General features: G+C 31.4%; 2 protein-coding genes across 2 annotated transcripts in view; one reads left to right on the top strand and one right to left on the bottom strand.

Moving 5' to 3' along the window:
- Positions 1–11743, top strand: part of LOC117176547 — a 44503-nt gene extending 32760 nt beyond the window's left edge. Inside the window, exons 5-8 of the mRNA XM_033366802.1 lie at positions 1318–2264; positions 2347–3977; positions 4053–5109; positions 10917–11743. Coding sequence (XP_033222693.1) covers positions 1318–2264; positions 2347–3977; positions 4053–5109; positions 10917–11180 — 3899 coding nt within the window. The 3' untranslated portion in view covers positions 11181–11743. The remainder of the gene's footprint in view (positions 1–1317; positions 2265–2346; positions 3978–4052; positions 5110–10916) is intronic.
- LOC117175946 (serine-threonine kinase receptor-associated protein) overlaps positions 11735–15488 on the bottom strand; it is a 20742-nt gene continuing 16988 nt past the window's right edge. The window contains exon 5 of the mRNA XM_033365815.1: positions 11735–12340. Within this exon, the coding sequence (XP_033221706.1) occupies positions 12132–12340 (209 nt within the window). The 3' untranslated portion in view covers positions 11735–12131. The remainder of the gene's footprint in view (positions 12341–15488) is intronic.

Genomic DNA, 15488 nt, shown 5'->3' with positions numbered 1-15488 from the left:
AAAATATACGAGATTGTTTAATCATTAACAAAGATTAGCTTTTATGAGTGGGAATGACCCTTTTAATTAGGACAGGTATACACTCGAAGTTATAAACCGCTCGTGTTGGAGTCATACAAATTTGACTCAAGAGATAAATGTATGACTTCAAGACATAGAAACTTGTCTCCAAAACATAAATTGAAGTCTGGCCCCGTTCCAAAACTGAGACATGCTCAAGTCGACCTTTTCGACTACAGCATGTCTTGATTGGGGGCAATTCAAGTCGAACTCAAGTCGAAGCATTTTTATTCGGAATAATACAATATATAATATAAAAAATATATACATATAGTTCAGTTTGTATTCATCTCAATTTTATCGATTTCATCACAAAATATCCTTACAATAAACCTTAATTCTCTGCAAAATTGTCTAACTATCATTAGTATAATTTTTCTTACATTTCAAAGTTGAAAGTATTCTTTTTTCAGATGTTGAAATTTAAGAATTTTATTTGGAAAATGTATAAACTCGGATGACGAGAGATTTAAAGAAAGCATACGTAAATAACATTCTAGAAAGGTTAAAATGTTTGTGGTGAATGTTTGAAAAGTATTACTTCAGAAATAATTTTCTGAGTAATTAAATTATGTAAATGATTATAGCCTTTTCAGTTTCTAATTATTATTAGGCGATTCTGAGTACATTTATCCATATAATCATAAAAGTATTTAAATCGATAAATAATTATTTTCTATTTCTGATAAAAGTTGCATCATACTGCTTGATCGTTTCGCAACTCTTTAAGCAGAACAAACAGGTGTAATTTTCATTTAATTATTTCACAATACCAAAGAGATGTAAATAATGTTCCTTCCACCTTCACATTCAAAACTTTAAGTATTCATTTGTTATTTTAACTTCTATAGATAGATCTTATGTCCTTTTGTTGCCCCACCTTTGAGGTATTGTTTCTTTTTTGTTTCAATTTTTATTTTAAACCAGCCTCTACTAACAGAAACTTTAGACGTTTAGTTTGACACAGCTAGAGAAAATCTTATTTGTAGGCCAATCCTATAAACAGAAGACACCTGATTTTATCAGTACTGGCAGCTGAAAAGATCCCTATTAGCATTGAGGACTTCAAATATATTAAAAATACCAGACCAATTTATCCGAGTGTCTTCTCAATAGTAGGTCATTAAAAAAAAGAAACTCATCAAGAAAGAAGTTCCCCCAAAGGCATCCTAAATAAATAAGCAATTCGGTTATAATACTTGAACTAGAATTAAGAAACAGTCAATCTAAATTATTTACTATTCGCCTTGTTCACAGGTATCAGTATACCAAGGCAGTCGGTGAGCAGGCACGCCCTACCATCATCTCTGGATGCAGTCTCCAGGGTACAAAGCAGGTTGAACTCCGAGGTTCTTCACGAGGGTCTTACCAGTCTTACAGGAATCTGGACCGAGTTGTTGCTTCGGGACATATCGTCTCCAATCCATCCACAAAGGCAAACTAATTGCTGTTCGAAGACTTCAAATCACCCAGAATGTTACGAGATAGTAGATGAATCAGGATCATGTCTCAATTACTACCGCAACGTACCTACTCTCAGTGCCCACATCTGTCGCTTCGAACGCAGGGAACAGATGAATGGCGCCTCCGGATACTTGGATGGCTCAGACCTTTATGGAAATACCGATGAAAAGCTTCACAAAATGAGAACCTACAGTCATGGCAAGGTCGATCCATTAGCTTGCGAAATGTGCAAAGAATCGGGATCTGCATTAGGTCAACTATACTTGGCTCTACTTACGGAACACAACAGGATTGCTGAACAATTATCCTTGGAAAATAATCACTGGGACGAGTCAAGACTCTATCTGGAAGCTCGAAAAGCGGTTGTTGCTCAAATCCAACATGTTACTTTCAACGAATATGTCCCCAGCGTTTTGGGAGAAGCTGCTCACTCTGATCCTGAATTGAGACCAGCTACAAGTGGATACTATTCTGGATATTCTTCTACCAACAGAGGTGGTGCTCTGGATGCTGTCGCACTTGCAGCTTTACAGGCTTTAACGTCTCTCTCTTCACATACTGTCAATTCCTTGGAGAAGCACCTGACGGTTTCTGCTAATTATGTTAGTCTGGATGTTAGCAAACAAGAGTCTGCTTTTCCGCATTGGAATCCTAGTGCTCTTCTTGTTCACGCTGCCAGGGATCATGGAGTACCTGGATATGTGGAATTCGTTTCACATTGCTCTGGAAATAGTATGCAGGTAATTATTCCGAACTTGCGGTACTAATTGTATTTAAAAAAAAATGTGATGTTTTTAGCTGACAGTCAACACCTTCTTTCAGATCCAAAACTTCACGGCACTTGAGCAAGTCATGCGTCCGGAAGATGCTAAGGCTCTCGAGGAAATTTATACTCGAGTTGAAGACATTGATCTTCTCCTTGGAGGAGTCCTGGAAATCCCACGAGACGGTGCAGCAGTTGGCCCAACCTTTGTCTGCCTTCTGAAGCAACAATTTGTGAAACTAAGAAATTCCGATCGATTCTGGTATGAAAATGACATCCCGCCTTCTGGACTAACACCAGCTCAACTCTCAGAAATTCGAAAAGTTTCCCTAGCGGGAATCCTATGCGCAAATACTGAGATGACTAGGATACAACATAAATCCTTCTTCCAACAAGATCCATACTTGAACGTTCGAATCATCTGCAATCAGCACGATGTTCTAGACCTCAGTCCCTGGAATGAGGATCCAATGCCTCCTCCAATCATCGACAATTACATGAGTACCACAGAAGAAACTGAAATCATTCCAGAAATCAGTTCAGAAGTGATTTCTGCTGCCTTAAAGAAAGCAGTGGAAGATCTGATTCAGAGAAAACAATTGGAATACAAGTCTTGGATGGAACAAAGATATGCTGATCCAAAATCTCCAGCTGGAACCGCAGCCAGTTTCTCCAAGGCGAATAAAGATGCACTCTTACTGGCTAATTCCTCTATTCTTTTCGAATTGGCAACGAATGAAATCATAAACGGCCCTCATGGTCTTAGTCGTAGAAGGAAGAGACAGGCTTTTGATTCTCCAGATAATATTTTGGGATTCCCAAATAGTGACTTCACGGACATTCTTCAAAACGTCGATGTTTCTGGACTGATTCCTAATAAGAAAGCTACCAATCACGAAGAAATTGAATGTCCAGTTGACGAATCTCCATGCGATCCAAACAGTCCTTATAGAACACTCTCAGGTCACTGTAACAACTTAAGGAATCCAAATCTGGGAAAATCTCTTACGACTTTCGCGAGATTGCTGCCTCCAGTATATGAAGATGGTGTTTCTAAACCAAGAGTTTCCTCGGTTACTGGATCACCACTCCCGAATCCTAGAGTTATTTCTACTGTGATCCATCCTGACATTTCTAATTTGCACAATAGATATACTCTGATGGTGATGCAGTATGCTCAGTTTATTGACCACGATTTGACGATGACACCCATTCATAAAGGATTTGCTGAGTCCATTCCCAGTTGCAGATCCTGTGACTCTGCAAGGACAGTCCATCCTGAGTGCAATCCCTTCCCCGTTCCACCTGGCGATCACTTTTATCCAACTGTGAATGTTTCCACGGGAGCTAGACTTTGCTTCCCTTCGATGAGGTCACTTCCTGGACAACAGAACTTGGGACCCAGGGAGCAGGTTAATCAAAACACGGCGTTCTTGGATGCTTCGGTTGTTTATGGAGAGAATAATTGTATTTGCAATCTTTTGAGAGGATTCAATGGTAGAATGAACATCACGACTCATCCGAATCGTGGAAAGGATCTGTTACCTCAGACTGCTACTCACCCAGAGTGCAAGTCACGATCGGGATATTGTTTCGTTGGTGGTGATGGACGAGCTTCAGAACAACCTGGATTGACAGTAATGCACACTATGTGGGTGCGAGAACATAATAGAATTATGGAAGGACTCAGGTTAGTAGAGACCAAGGTTGTATAAAACGGTCAGGAAAATTGACTGTATTTAATCTGAAATTTCGTTTTTTCCAGGCAAGTGAATCCTCATTGGGACCATGAGAAGCTGTTCCAGGAGACCCGTCGCATCATCAGTGCGATGCTACAGCACATCACCTACAACGAATTTCTACCCAGAATTCTGGGTTGGAACGCCGTTAGTCTTTATGGATTGAAACTTCTTCCTCAAGGATATCACAAGGAATATTCTCCTACTTGCAACCCCAGTGTTCTCAACGAATTCGCAGCTGCTGCCTACAGAATTGGCCACTCGCTCCTGCGACCTCATCTTCCTCGAATGGACCCAAACTACCAAAACATTGATCCTCCAATTCTCTTGCGAGATGGTTTCTTCAACATTGATATGCTCTATCAACAAGGAATGATAGACGAAATGCTCAGAGGTCTTGTTGCTACGCCTATGGAAACTCTCGATCAATTTATCACAGGCGAAGTGACAAATCATCTCTTCGAGAATCATCAAATTCCTCACTCTGGTATCGATCTCATAGCCTTGAACATCCAGCGAGCTAGAGATCACGGAATCCCATCATATAATAATTACAGAGCTCTCTGTAATCTGAAACGAGCATCCACATTTGAAGATCTATCTAGAGAAATGGCTCCTGAAGTAATTGCTAGAATGAAGAGAGTATATCCCTCTGTCGATGACATCGACTTGTTCCCCGGTGGCATGAGCGAAAGACCTCTTCAAGGTGGTCTTGTGGGTCCAACATTCGCCTGTATCATTGCTATTCAGTTTAGACAATCCCGGAAGTGTGATCGATTTTGGTATGAAACTGATGATCCTAATATCAGGTTTACGGAGCCTCAGTTGTCGGAAATAAGGAAGACTACTCTCTCTAAAGTCATGTGTGAAAACATGGATCAGCATAATGAAATGCAGAGGGCAGCTTTCGATCTGCCGAGTAACTTCTTGAATCCTCGAGTGCCTTGTAGTTCCATGCCACATATGGACTTCTCCGCCTGGAGAGAAACCAGACATGGTTGTCAAATCGGAGGAAGAAATGTCGCTATTGGAGAGTCTGGATTTCCAACACCGTGCAGTAGTTGCATCTGCACTGCTGAAGGAGTGAGTCCATTTTTTTCATTACTTAATTAAACATGAAGTGGAATTGAATATTCAATCATTTTTCCGTATGGGTCATTTCACGAAGATTTACCCTCTAAATTTACCCCATACATTTCTTTTACGTAAAATTTTTTTTTCTTTATATTTTGAAAAATATGGAATAAGTATTTTTTATTTCAATATGATATGCAAAATTTACGAGAAATAAATGTTTGAAAATTATTTTGTTAAAAGAAAGTGATCGTCTTAACTTTTTTATAACTGAAAAAGTATTTATCAAAAAAATTCAAACATTTGATCTAATATGCGGTTGATTCCGAATTTCGGAATAAAGTATACTGAAAATTTGCTCCAGTGAATTTTCATAAATAAATTGACAAGCTTTAACTGAAGCCGTTACAGGCACGCACGTTTGAATCATGTAACGGCTTCAGTTAAACATTAATAATTCAACGAGTAACCATTTCTCAACTTTGAAAATTTTACAATATATTCTGGAATGTGTTAGGAATAATAATCCACAAAAATAGTGAAAAAATTAGGTCCTTTTTGAGCAATCTCTATTTATTTATAAAAAATGTCTCATTTATTTATGAAAATTCAATGGAGCAATTTTTCAGTATCTTTCATTTTGAACTTCGGGATCAACCGCATTTTAGATCAAAGGTTTGAATTCTTTTATGGTAACTTTTTCAGTTATAAAAAGTTAAGACGATCACTTTTTTTTAACACAATAATTTTCAAACATTTATTTCTCGGAAATTTTCCATATCATATTGAAATAAAAAAAAAGTATTCAATATTTTTCAACGAAGAACGAAAAGAAATTCACGCAAAAAAATGTAGGGGGTGAATCTCCTGTGGAATTACCCGTATACATATAAGATCATTCAATTTTTATTAAATTTCAATTTAAAATTGTTTAATTTCAAATTATTTAAATTTAAAATCTTTCCATTCTCAACTACTTTTTGAAATCATCAAATATACATAGGGATATATAAAATAATTATATTTTCTGAATTCGTGGTCTTGATGAATAGGGATCTATCAAATTAAATTATACTTTCCCACTTTTTCTTTTATTTTCAATCTATATTGCATTACAGAGTAAAAGTAAATATGTACTTGAAAAGCATACATCTTAAATTTAGAAATGTACTAAATTTATAGATGAACTTTAATTAACCAAAATTTATCTGCAATCGAATAAAGTTTCTGAATTGAAAAAAAAATAATCAGGGATCGCAGCACAAAGGGAGATCAAAGAGGGTGAAATAGGTTAATTTTTTCGCGAAAAAGGGGAGTAATAGGAGAAAAATTAAACATTTATTTTTGCAGGTAGAAAAGAAGAAATATTTTTTTTATAATAAGTCATATATTTTCAAATAATGTTAAAGGATATATTGATGACTTATCCCATTAAAGAATTTATGAAAAAGTACAAAACTTGTTCAATAAAATTTTTTATGTTTCAAATACTTTCCGTAATCCATAATATTTTCCCTACTAAAATGTCTTCACTGATAATTAAATCATGATACTTATAACTATAATTGAATATTTCATATACCTTGTGATCACATTTACTTTATTCCTTAAGTTCTCTAGAAAATCGTTGCAATCCTTTAAAATATTTGCAAACCGCAACAATCCATGAAAGTAAGTAGAAATAATTTGAAATTCGTTAAAGATAAACTAAATTTATATTATTCATAAATTTTTTTGTAGTGGTTTCAATAAAATTCACGCGTACAAAGCGTACTCTCATCACTGCGTATCTACTTTCTAATATTAAAAACATAGAACTATTTAATAATCCATAATAAAAAAGTTTCAAACATTGAATCCTAAAAATTGTTTAAGAGTTTAGTAATTTAATAAATGATTAATTCTATACTTAGGTCGTTGAAAATCCATTCAGAGTGATATAAAAAAGTATAAAAAAGGGAAATTTATAAATTAAAGTATTTTTGTATGTTTTAAATAGTTCACATGATCAATAATAATTTCTCTTTTAAAAATGCCTTCATTAATAATTAAATCGTGATACTTATAATTATAATGAAATATTTAATATCACTTGGAATTGTTGAAACTCTTTTGTAATAAAATTTAACTTTTTCCTTAAAGTTCTCTAAAAAATCGTTAAAATCCTTTAGAATCATTGCAAACAATAAAAATCCATTAAAATAAGTATAAATCGTTTGAAATTCGTTAAATCTCAATTGAATTTACATTATGCATGACATTATTGATGAAAAACTTGTTTACACAAAATGCAAGCGAGAGAGAATATGCCGGGATATCTATCTTCAAATGTTAAAAACATAAACCAATTATAATAAATATATAATAAGAACTTTATAATTATTGAGTTCTAAACATTTTTGAACAAGTTAAATAATTAAAGAACTGATTCATTCTATTTTTAAGTGTTGGAAATCCATTCACTCTAAAATCAAGTCTAAAAAAAGAAAATTTATAATTAAATATTTCATATACTTTGAAATTGTTGAAATCCATAGAAATTTCTTAAAACCATTGAAAATCTTAAAAATTCATTCAAAAAAGTAGAAATCATTTAAAATTCGTTGAATATAAATTAAACTTATATTGTTCATAAAATGGGTTTTTTACCCGCATAAATCAAATGAACGCGCACGAAGCGCGCGTTCTTATCGCTAAGTATCTATTTTCTTATATTAAAAACATAAACTATTTAAAAAACCATAATAACAAATTTTTGAATATTGATAGTTCTAAACCTTTTTCGAATCGAATCAGCCGTATCCAATCTTATTTGAATTGAAAATTGATTTTTACTGCCATCCAAAGTTCAAATAAGGGCAACTTGAACGATATAATAATATAATTGAATTAAAAAATAATTTAACTTAAAAGTATTTTCTTATTAAAAAAAAAGTGAAATATTTTATTTTTGTGTAAGTTTTCTGTAGAATCGTTAAAATGAGGATAGGCCCTTATGGCCTGCTACCCTTCAATTCTTTTTTAAAATTCCTTATCCTAGAACGTAAAAACTATGTATAATTCATTACTGAAATCCACTGTTCCAACTAAGAATTATAATTATTTCACAAAACTAACTGTTCCAAGTCCGAAATGCAATTCTTTTGGAAAAGTCCCTATTCCAAATGAAAATCAGAGTAATTAAATATATAAAGCAAATTTTTATTTGCCTGAAGAAAAATATTGGGCACTGAACTAAATTATGGATGAGGTAAACATCCTGTTATTGTCTTTTCATTGTGTTTATTCAGATTTCCAACGTTTCTTTAAAAAAAAAGGACTTTTCCAGGTTTTCCAGGATAAAAAAGTTAATTCTTCCAGGTACCTTTTTTTGTAGTGGAACAATAATTTTCACGAACCACAGTAGAAATTATAAATCTAGTGGAAATAAAAAAAGTATCATTCAAATTTTCCCATGTATCCCCAAAATTTTATTTTATGGCCAAAAAACCGCTTTTTGGTGATTTTTCATTTTATCTCGGTGAAAAATCACGTTGCTAAAATCGAAAATATTTCAAAGTTTCTTATTTTTCCCCGATTTGTTCAACTTTACAGAAAATTTTATAACATTTTTTAAATCTAATAATTTTTTGCTGTTCCTATAATTAAAGTGAGTTTAATTCGGTATGAGCTTTTTTTATTAGAACTGGTTGAAAGACTGAATCCTCAACTAAAGTGAAAGTTAATACGAAATTGTCGCTAGTGTACTGAAAAAACTCAGTTCTGATGATGAAAAACGCGAAATCTTATTTAAAAAATGCTACAGGGTGGCCGCAAAACTTCATTTTCAAAATTCCCTGATTTCTCCCAAGCCAATTTTTTTTAATATGACCATTAATAATTCTAATTTATTTGTTTAAGTGAAAAGACTTTTCTACAAGAAAATATGAATTTTCAATAAAAAAGGAAGATGTTTAAACCAAAACAGTTGAATTTTTAATCTAATGATCAAATTTTCAAGTAAAAAGATTACAGTTTAATAAAAAAAACTGCATTTCCAAGCAAACAATTAAATCCTTTAAAAGACAGTTTAATTTTGAACGAAAAAACGATGAATTTCTAATCCAAAAGTACAATTTTTTTGTCCATGTAGACGAATGTTCTACAAAACTATTAAGTTTCCAATCTAAATAAATGAACATTTAACAAAATAGTTGAATTTTCAACCAATTACTGGAATTTTCTACTTACAAATATGAAATTTCGACCAAATAGTCGAAAATTCAAACCAAAAAAATTAAAGTTTAAACAAAAACGATTGAATTTTCAACAAAAAAATTAATTCTTAACGAAAAATATACTAGTTGATATTTAAAAAAGGGGGTCGCAACAAAATAACGACATTTTCCGCAAAATAGATTAATTTTCAACAAAATAGTTCGGTTTTTAACAAAATACATGAACCGTCAATAAAAAATAAATGTTCAACAAAGTGGTTAAACTTTTACAGATGAATTTTCAATTAAAAAAAAATTGCAGTTGAAAAAAGTAACTTTCCACTAAAAAATGTACCAGTGATGAATTTTCAACTAAAAAGATTTTTCAAGCAAGATGAAGAATGAAAAAAGATTTATTTATTAAACAAAGACGATTTTTCAACAAAATTTGAAATATCTGAAGACAAATTTTCAACAAAATATATTAATCTTCAATTAAAAAAGATAAATTGTCAAGGAAAACCTGAATAGTTAAATTATAAAAGTTAATGATCGAATCCAGACCAATTTCGTTTCTAAATAATTTTCTAAACAAAGTAATTAATTTTCAACTAATGTTATGAATGTTCCACTGAAATAATTTAATTTTAAACAAAAAGAATGAAGTTAAATTTTTAGTTGAAGAAATTAGTGTTGAGTCAAAGAAAACACGACTTTCCAACAAAATAGCCCATTTTTAAAGAGATGAATTTTGAATTAAAATTATGAATATTCAATTATAAAAATTTTTTTTTACAAGAGTTCAAGTTTCAAGCAAGTAATTAAATTTTCATTCCAAAAAAAGCATTCTAAGCAACAAATGTAGTATTTAATATTTCAACCAAAAAATATGTTAATTTTAAAGCAAAAACAGTTAAATTTAACCAGAAAAAGTCGACTTTTTAATTTAAGTTCAATTTCCAACTGAGAAGGGCTTTTCAGTCAATAGAAAAAAAATGGCAATAAAAGCTCAATTTTAAAGCAAAAAGATTTATTTTCTACTAAACTGATGAACCTTTAACTGGAATACTTGAATTTTTAACGAAAAATATGAATTTTTAACTAAAATGATGAATCTTTAACTGGCTGTTAAAATTTTAACCAAATAGATAAATTTTGAACAAAATAGATTAATTTCAAAAAACAACAAATTTTCAACCGTATACGTGACTTTTCAAATATAAACGATCACTTTCCAATAAATAACAGAATATTTAAATTTTCAGTTAAAAAAATTAATTTAAAATGACAAAAAAAAAACAAATTTTTAACAAAATAGTTAAATGTAGATTAAAAATTTGTTTATTAAATTTGAAGAAAATCAGGAATAAATAAGAAACATATTTACATAAATATGTCAAAAATAGTTCAGCAGTCTCTTTTCGTTCAACTTAGAAAAAACAAAAACCTATTTTTTTCAAGAGGAATAAAAATTCTAGATTTTTAAGAATTTCCAGAACGCTAGACACCCTCTGTAAATGCATTTCCACCAGAAATAATTACCCCTCAAAACTGCAGGTAGCGTTGATACAAAAAAAAATCATGAATACTAAATAATCCTAAATCGTTTTTTCTTTCCAGACCCAGTGCGCCTCTTTACGAGTAACCGACTGCAATCAACTTCTGCGGGAAGCTTCTCGAGAAGCAATTTTACGAGACGACGTCTGCACTGCCCAATGTGGATTCGTCCTCGCAGCAACTGAATCATCATCAAGATTACAATTCACCACACCAAACAGTGGCTTCCCAGGCTTCAACCAACACAGAAGCAGTTTGCGAGGTTCGCCAACACCAGCCACCTTCAACGGCTTCAAACTGCCAGACCTCTCGCAATTTGTTGGCTGAAAACTGAGAAACCTCCTCCTCCTCCTACTACGGACTACAATTCTACTTTCATAGTTTTCCTGGCAACTCCCCCCCCCCCCCCCTCTTTTCTCCCTGGACACTTTTTCCTCCACCAAACGAACATCATCAAGTGCCAGCTCTTCGAGTCGCAAACTGCCGGCTGTCTGAATCCGCAGGGATTCAGCATAATATCTGTACAGAAAAGACATCGAGGTCCAAGATTACAGTGGCGATTTTCGAATTCCGTCGAGGAAACGAAAGACAGGAGAGAGTATACCTGCAGGAGTGTAAATATAGATGTTAAGCTCAAGTCTTGGTACTCTACAGATATAAAATTCGCGTGAGAATTATTTTTGTATGTATGCGTAATTGTAATGGGCACGTGACTTTACTCACGGCCGCTCGACTTAAGGAAAGAAGAAGAAGAAGAAGAAATGCGACAATGGTGATCTCGCTTAAAAAAAAGCAACTACGATACTGCCAGAAGTTCTAGAAGCAGTAATGACGTTTTATACCTGTATAAAGAAAGGCGTTCCTCAAATTCACGCACGTCGTACCTTTCAAAACTTCTTTATTTCTCATTACACCTCTACCTACTTTTGTAATATAATACATATGTATAACTTTAATAAATGTTAATTTTTATTTTTAATCGTTCGTAATAAATAGTCGTTCTAACTCATGTTTCAAATTCCTCCCTTCGAGCAAAGTCTTCACCAAAGCGTGTAAAGTAAAAAGCCTTGGTGGACTTAGAAACTCATGAAAGATGAACAACAAACAACATCGACATTTTTGTCTAGTCGTCTATGAAATATGTACAAAGGATTTCGGCACAAGTATATTGTACAAAATCTATTCCCTAACTCAGTTTTCTAGTCTGCGCTCCTCACTTTCGAGGCAAATAGATTCGGTTTCACGTGGTGCACAAGTTCCATTCATGGATGAACTAACTCAGTTGGCAGAAACTTCTTGTTTATTGTTCAGAACTGCATTGTTTTCCTGGATCGTTGGCTGTTCGATGCATCGCCACAGACCGTAGGTTTTGCCTACTATTGTCTGCCACAGTCTTAAGGTACCGTCTTCTGAACCACTCGCATACAATTCTCCGTCTGGTGAAAACCTCACACAGTGGACTGGTCCAAAGTGTCCCTTAAATGATTCTGCAAACAAACATTTTAAAGTTAAACCAATTGATTGCACAGAGACCACAGCGCAAAGAGCTCAAAAAAGGGGGAAATAGGGTAATTTTTTCACGAAAAATGGGGAAAAGATTTAAAATTAATTTTTACATTTACAAAAGAAGAAACAATCTTTTTATACAACGTTTTAAATAATTACAACAGATTTTTTCAAGATTTCTGCAATTAAATAATTTTTTTTCAACTCAATATACCTAGGTCATTGAAAATGCATTCAAAAGGATAAAAAATACAGAAAACAAAAATTGGTCAAATAAACAATTTTTATGTTTTTAATCGTTCTAATAATCATGAATATATCCTCTTCTAAAAATGTATATTTTTTATTTAAATTAGTCACAGTACTTTCAATGAAAAATTGAATGGCGATCAATTTTTTACTAAAATGATGAAATATTCTATTGGAGCAGTTAAATTTACAGTGAAAAAATACAAAAAATAGTTACATTTTCAAACAAAATTGATTAGTTTTGTATATTAAATTATGAATATTCAACTGAAATAGCTGAATTTTAAACCAAAAAGATGAATAGTTAAATTCTTAGTTAAAAAAAATTCATTTCGAGCCAAAGAAAAAACGAATTTTTAACCAAATATTTCATTTTTTAAAAGATGAATTGCTAATTAAAAATATGAATCCAAAATCCATTCCAAAAACAGAAATTCTATGCAAAAAATGTAAGATTTTATATTTCAACCAAAAAGATGTTAATTTTTAACCAAAAACATTTAAATTCAACCAAAAAATACGATTTTTTAATGAGTTGAATTTTCAACGGAAAAAGATTTTTCAGACAAAAGAGAGAAAAAGTGGAAAAAAGTGTTCAATTGTTAAGCAAAAAGATGAATTTTCGACCAAAAAGATGAACCTTCAACTGGAATATTTGAGTTTTAAAACAAAAAGATGAATTTTCAACTAAAATTATGAACCTTTAACTGAAGGCTCTTAATTCAACAAAAAAATTAATTTGTACACATAAAAAAAATGAATTTTTAATCAGAAACATAAATTTTCCAATAAAAACTATCACTGTCCAACCAATCATTGAATATTTAAATTTGCAGTTGAAAAAATTAATAAAAAAAGAAAAAAGAATCTTCAACCAAATAGTTAGATACAGTAATATATAGCTCAAACTTAAAGAATGAAGAATTATTGTCATTCAGTTTATATCTATGGGTTCTACGAATAATACGCTATCTTTTCGTTACCATTAAGAATTAGGCTAACTTCACTTTGTATGAAATTTTTTAAACCCGTTGAAGCGTTAAAAGAAATAAAAATCTTTTTAAATTTCTTGTTTTGAAAGTTATAGGAGCCTAAATTACATTACAAACTGTAATACAAAATAGTGGAGTTTTGAATTCGTAGGAAATGTTTCTATAAAATATTCCGCCTTAAAAAAAATCCCTGGCATTTCCAGGTTTAACAAATTTTTTTGACTTATCCTCGATTTTCAGACTTTCCCTGACTCAAAAAAGTTGAAATAGCTTAGTTTTTGACGAAAAAAGTGAGAAAAAATGAGAATTTTTTCAACTAGATATACCTAGTTCGTTGAAAATGCATTCACGGCGAAATGAAAAAAATCCGAGAACATACGACTAAAATATTTTACACTATTTTAAAAATCGAATTCTAAAGTTAAAAGATTGTTTATTTAAAGTAATAGAAACTGAGCTGCAAATGAAAGCACTGAAAGTGGAACTCTTAAATTAAAATTTTTTTAAATTGAAGTTTAAAAGTTTTTTAACACAATAATTTTGAATTCAACTGCTCAATAATTTACACGTCTAAAATAGAAGCTACTAAAACTTTTTAACTGAAAATTTTTCAATTGACTGCAGTTAAACTATCAAATGAATTTTTTTAACTTTTATAAATTGTAGAGTTTAAAGATTCAGTTACAGTTACAAAAATATAATTCCAAGTTATCATTTTCAATGCTCAAATTTAAGAATCAATCACTGAATTAGAGATTTTCAAAATTATATATTATTTAAAGCAATTTTAAGCTAGAAACATTAAAAATTGAACGATTACATTTTTTATAAACTGAACACTTCTTAAATTAAAGTTAATTATTTTTATTTTGAATAATTTCAAAATCTCTAAAATTCTTCGAAATTTTATTTTAAAATATTGAAACATCTACATGCTGTTTTACATTTTTCCACATTTCAAATTATTTTTGAATTTATTAAAAAACTTCTAAACATTCTTTGAAATGATTCGATTAAAAACTTTTTTTTTTAATTCTGCCAAATTAGAAAATAATTCCTTAAAATCTTCCCCATTTGTTTTTGATAATTTTGTAAATCTTCCTAAATCTTTTGGAACATTCACTTAAAATTAACCTTTCGAAATAAAAAATCATTTTCAATTTTCCTAGAAAATGTTTTTTATTCTGCTGAAGCCTTTCAAAATTCTTAAAAAGCTTCTAATTTTTTTCGAAATCTGCTAAAATCTACATTTTGTTTTATATTATGCCGTGGCCTATTTACACCGAAATTTTGATACGAATATCCCGATTTTGCGGCTAAACGTAGACACATTGTTTAAATTATTTCAAAACCATTTCAACTTTTTAATTCATTGTTTCCAAAATTCTAAATATCACTTTAATGTACTCAAATTCTTTTTAAGAAAATAATAGGTGTGCAGTTTTTATTTATACATACATATTCAAGATTTTGAGTTTCGAATTACATTTTTTTTAATGGAAAAATTAAAATTGTAACGTTCAAAGTTCATTTTTTGATATTTAATTATAATTACTGATTGTAAATGAACAGTCACATATTTCAGAACATTGAGTATAATAGACCGAATCCATTTTCAATCATGCAGCACCCTAAACTATTGAGGGCGAAATATGTTATTTTTAAGAGGAAATTAGACGATAAGTATTTTTCCGATTTGCAAACAGAATATTTTCTAAAACGTAATGCGTATTTGAATTTTGTGCTTTGTTTTTCAAAAAACCCGAATTTTTCTCTCTAAACCTCTATAACTTTCGGGCTAATTGAGAACAAAAGTGGCAGCGGTTTTTCTGAAAAAATTAAAAATCGATTTTCTGAACAAAGAAAATCCACATTTAAATTTCTTGTC

This window comes from Belonocnema kinseyi, chromosome 7 (assembly GCF_010883055.1).
Source record: "Belonocnema kinseyi isolate 2016_QV_RU_SX_M_011 chromosome 7, B_treatae_v1, whole genome shotgun sequence".
In the NCBI taxonomy this organism is placed as follows: domain Eukaryota; kingdom Metazoa; phylum Arthropoda; class Insecta; order Hymenoptera; family Cynipidae; genus Belonocnema; species Belonocnema kinseyi.
This window is presented reverse-complemented; position numbering and strand designations above follow the sequence as displayed.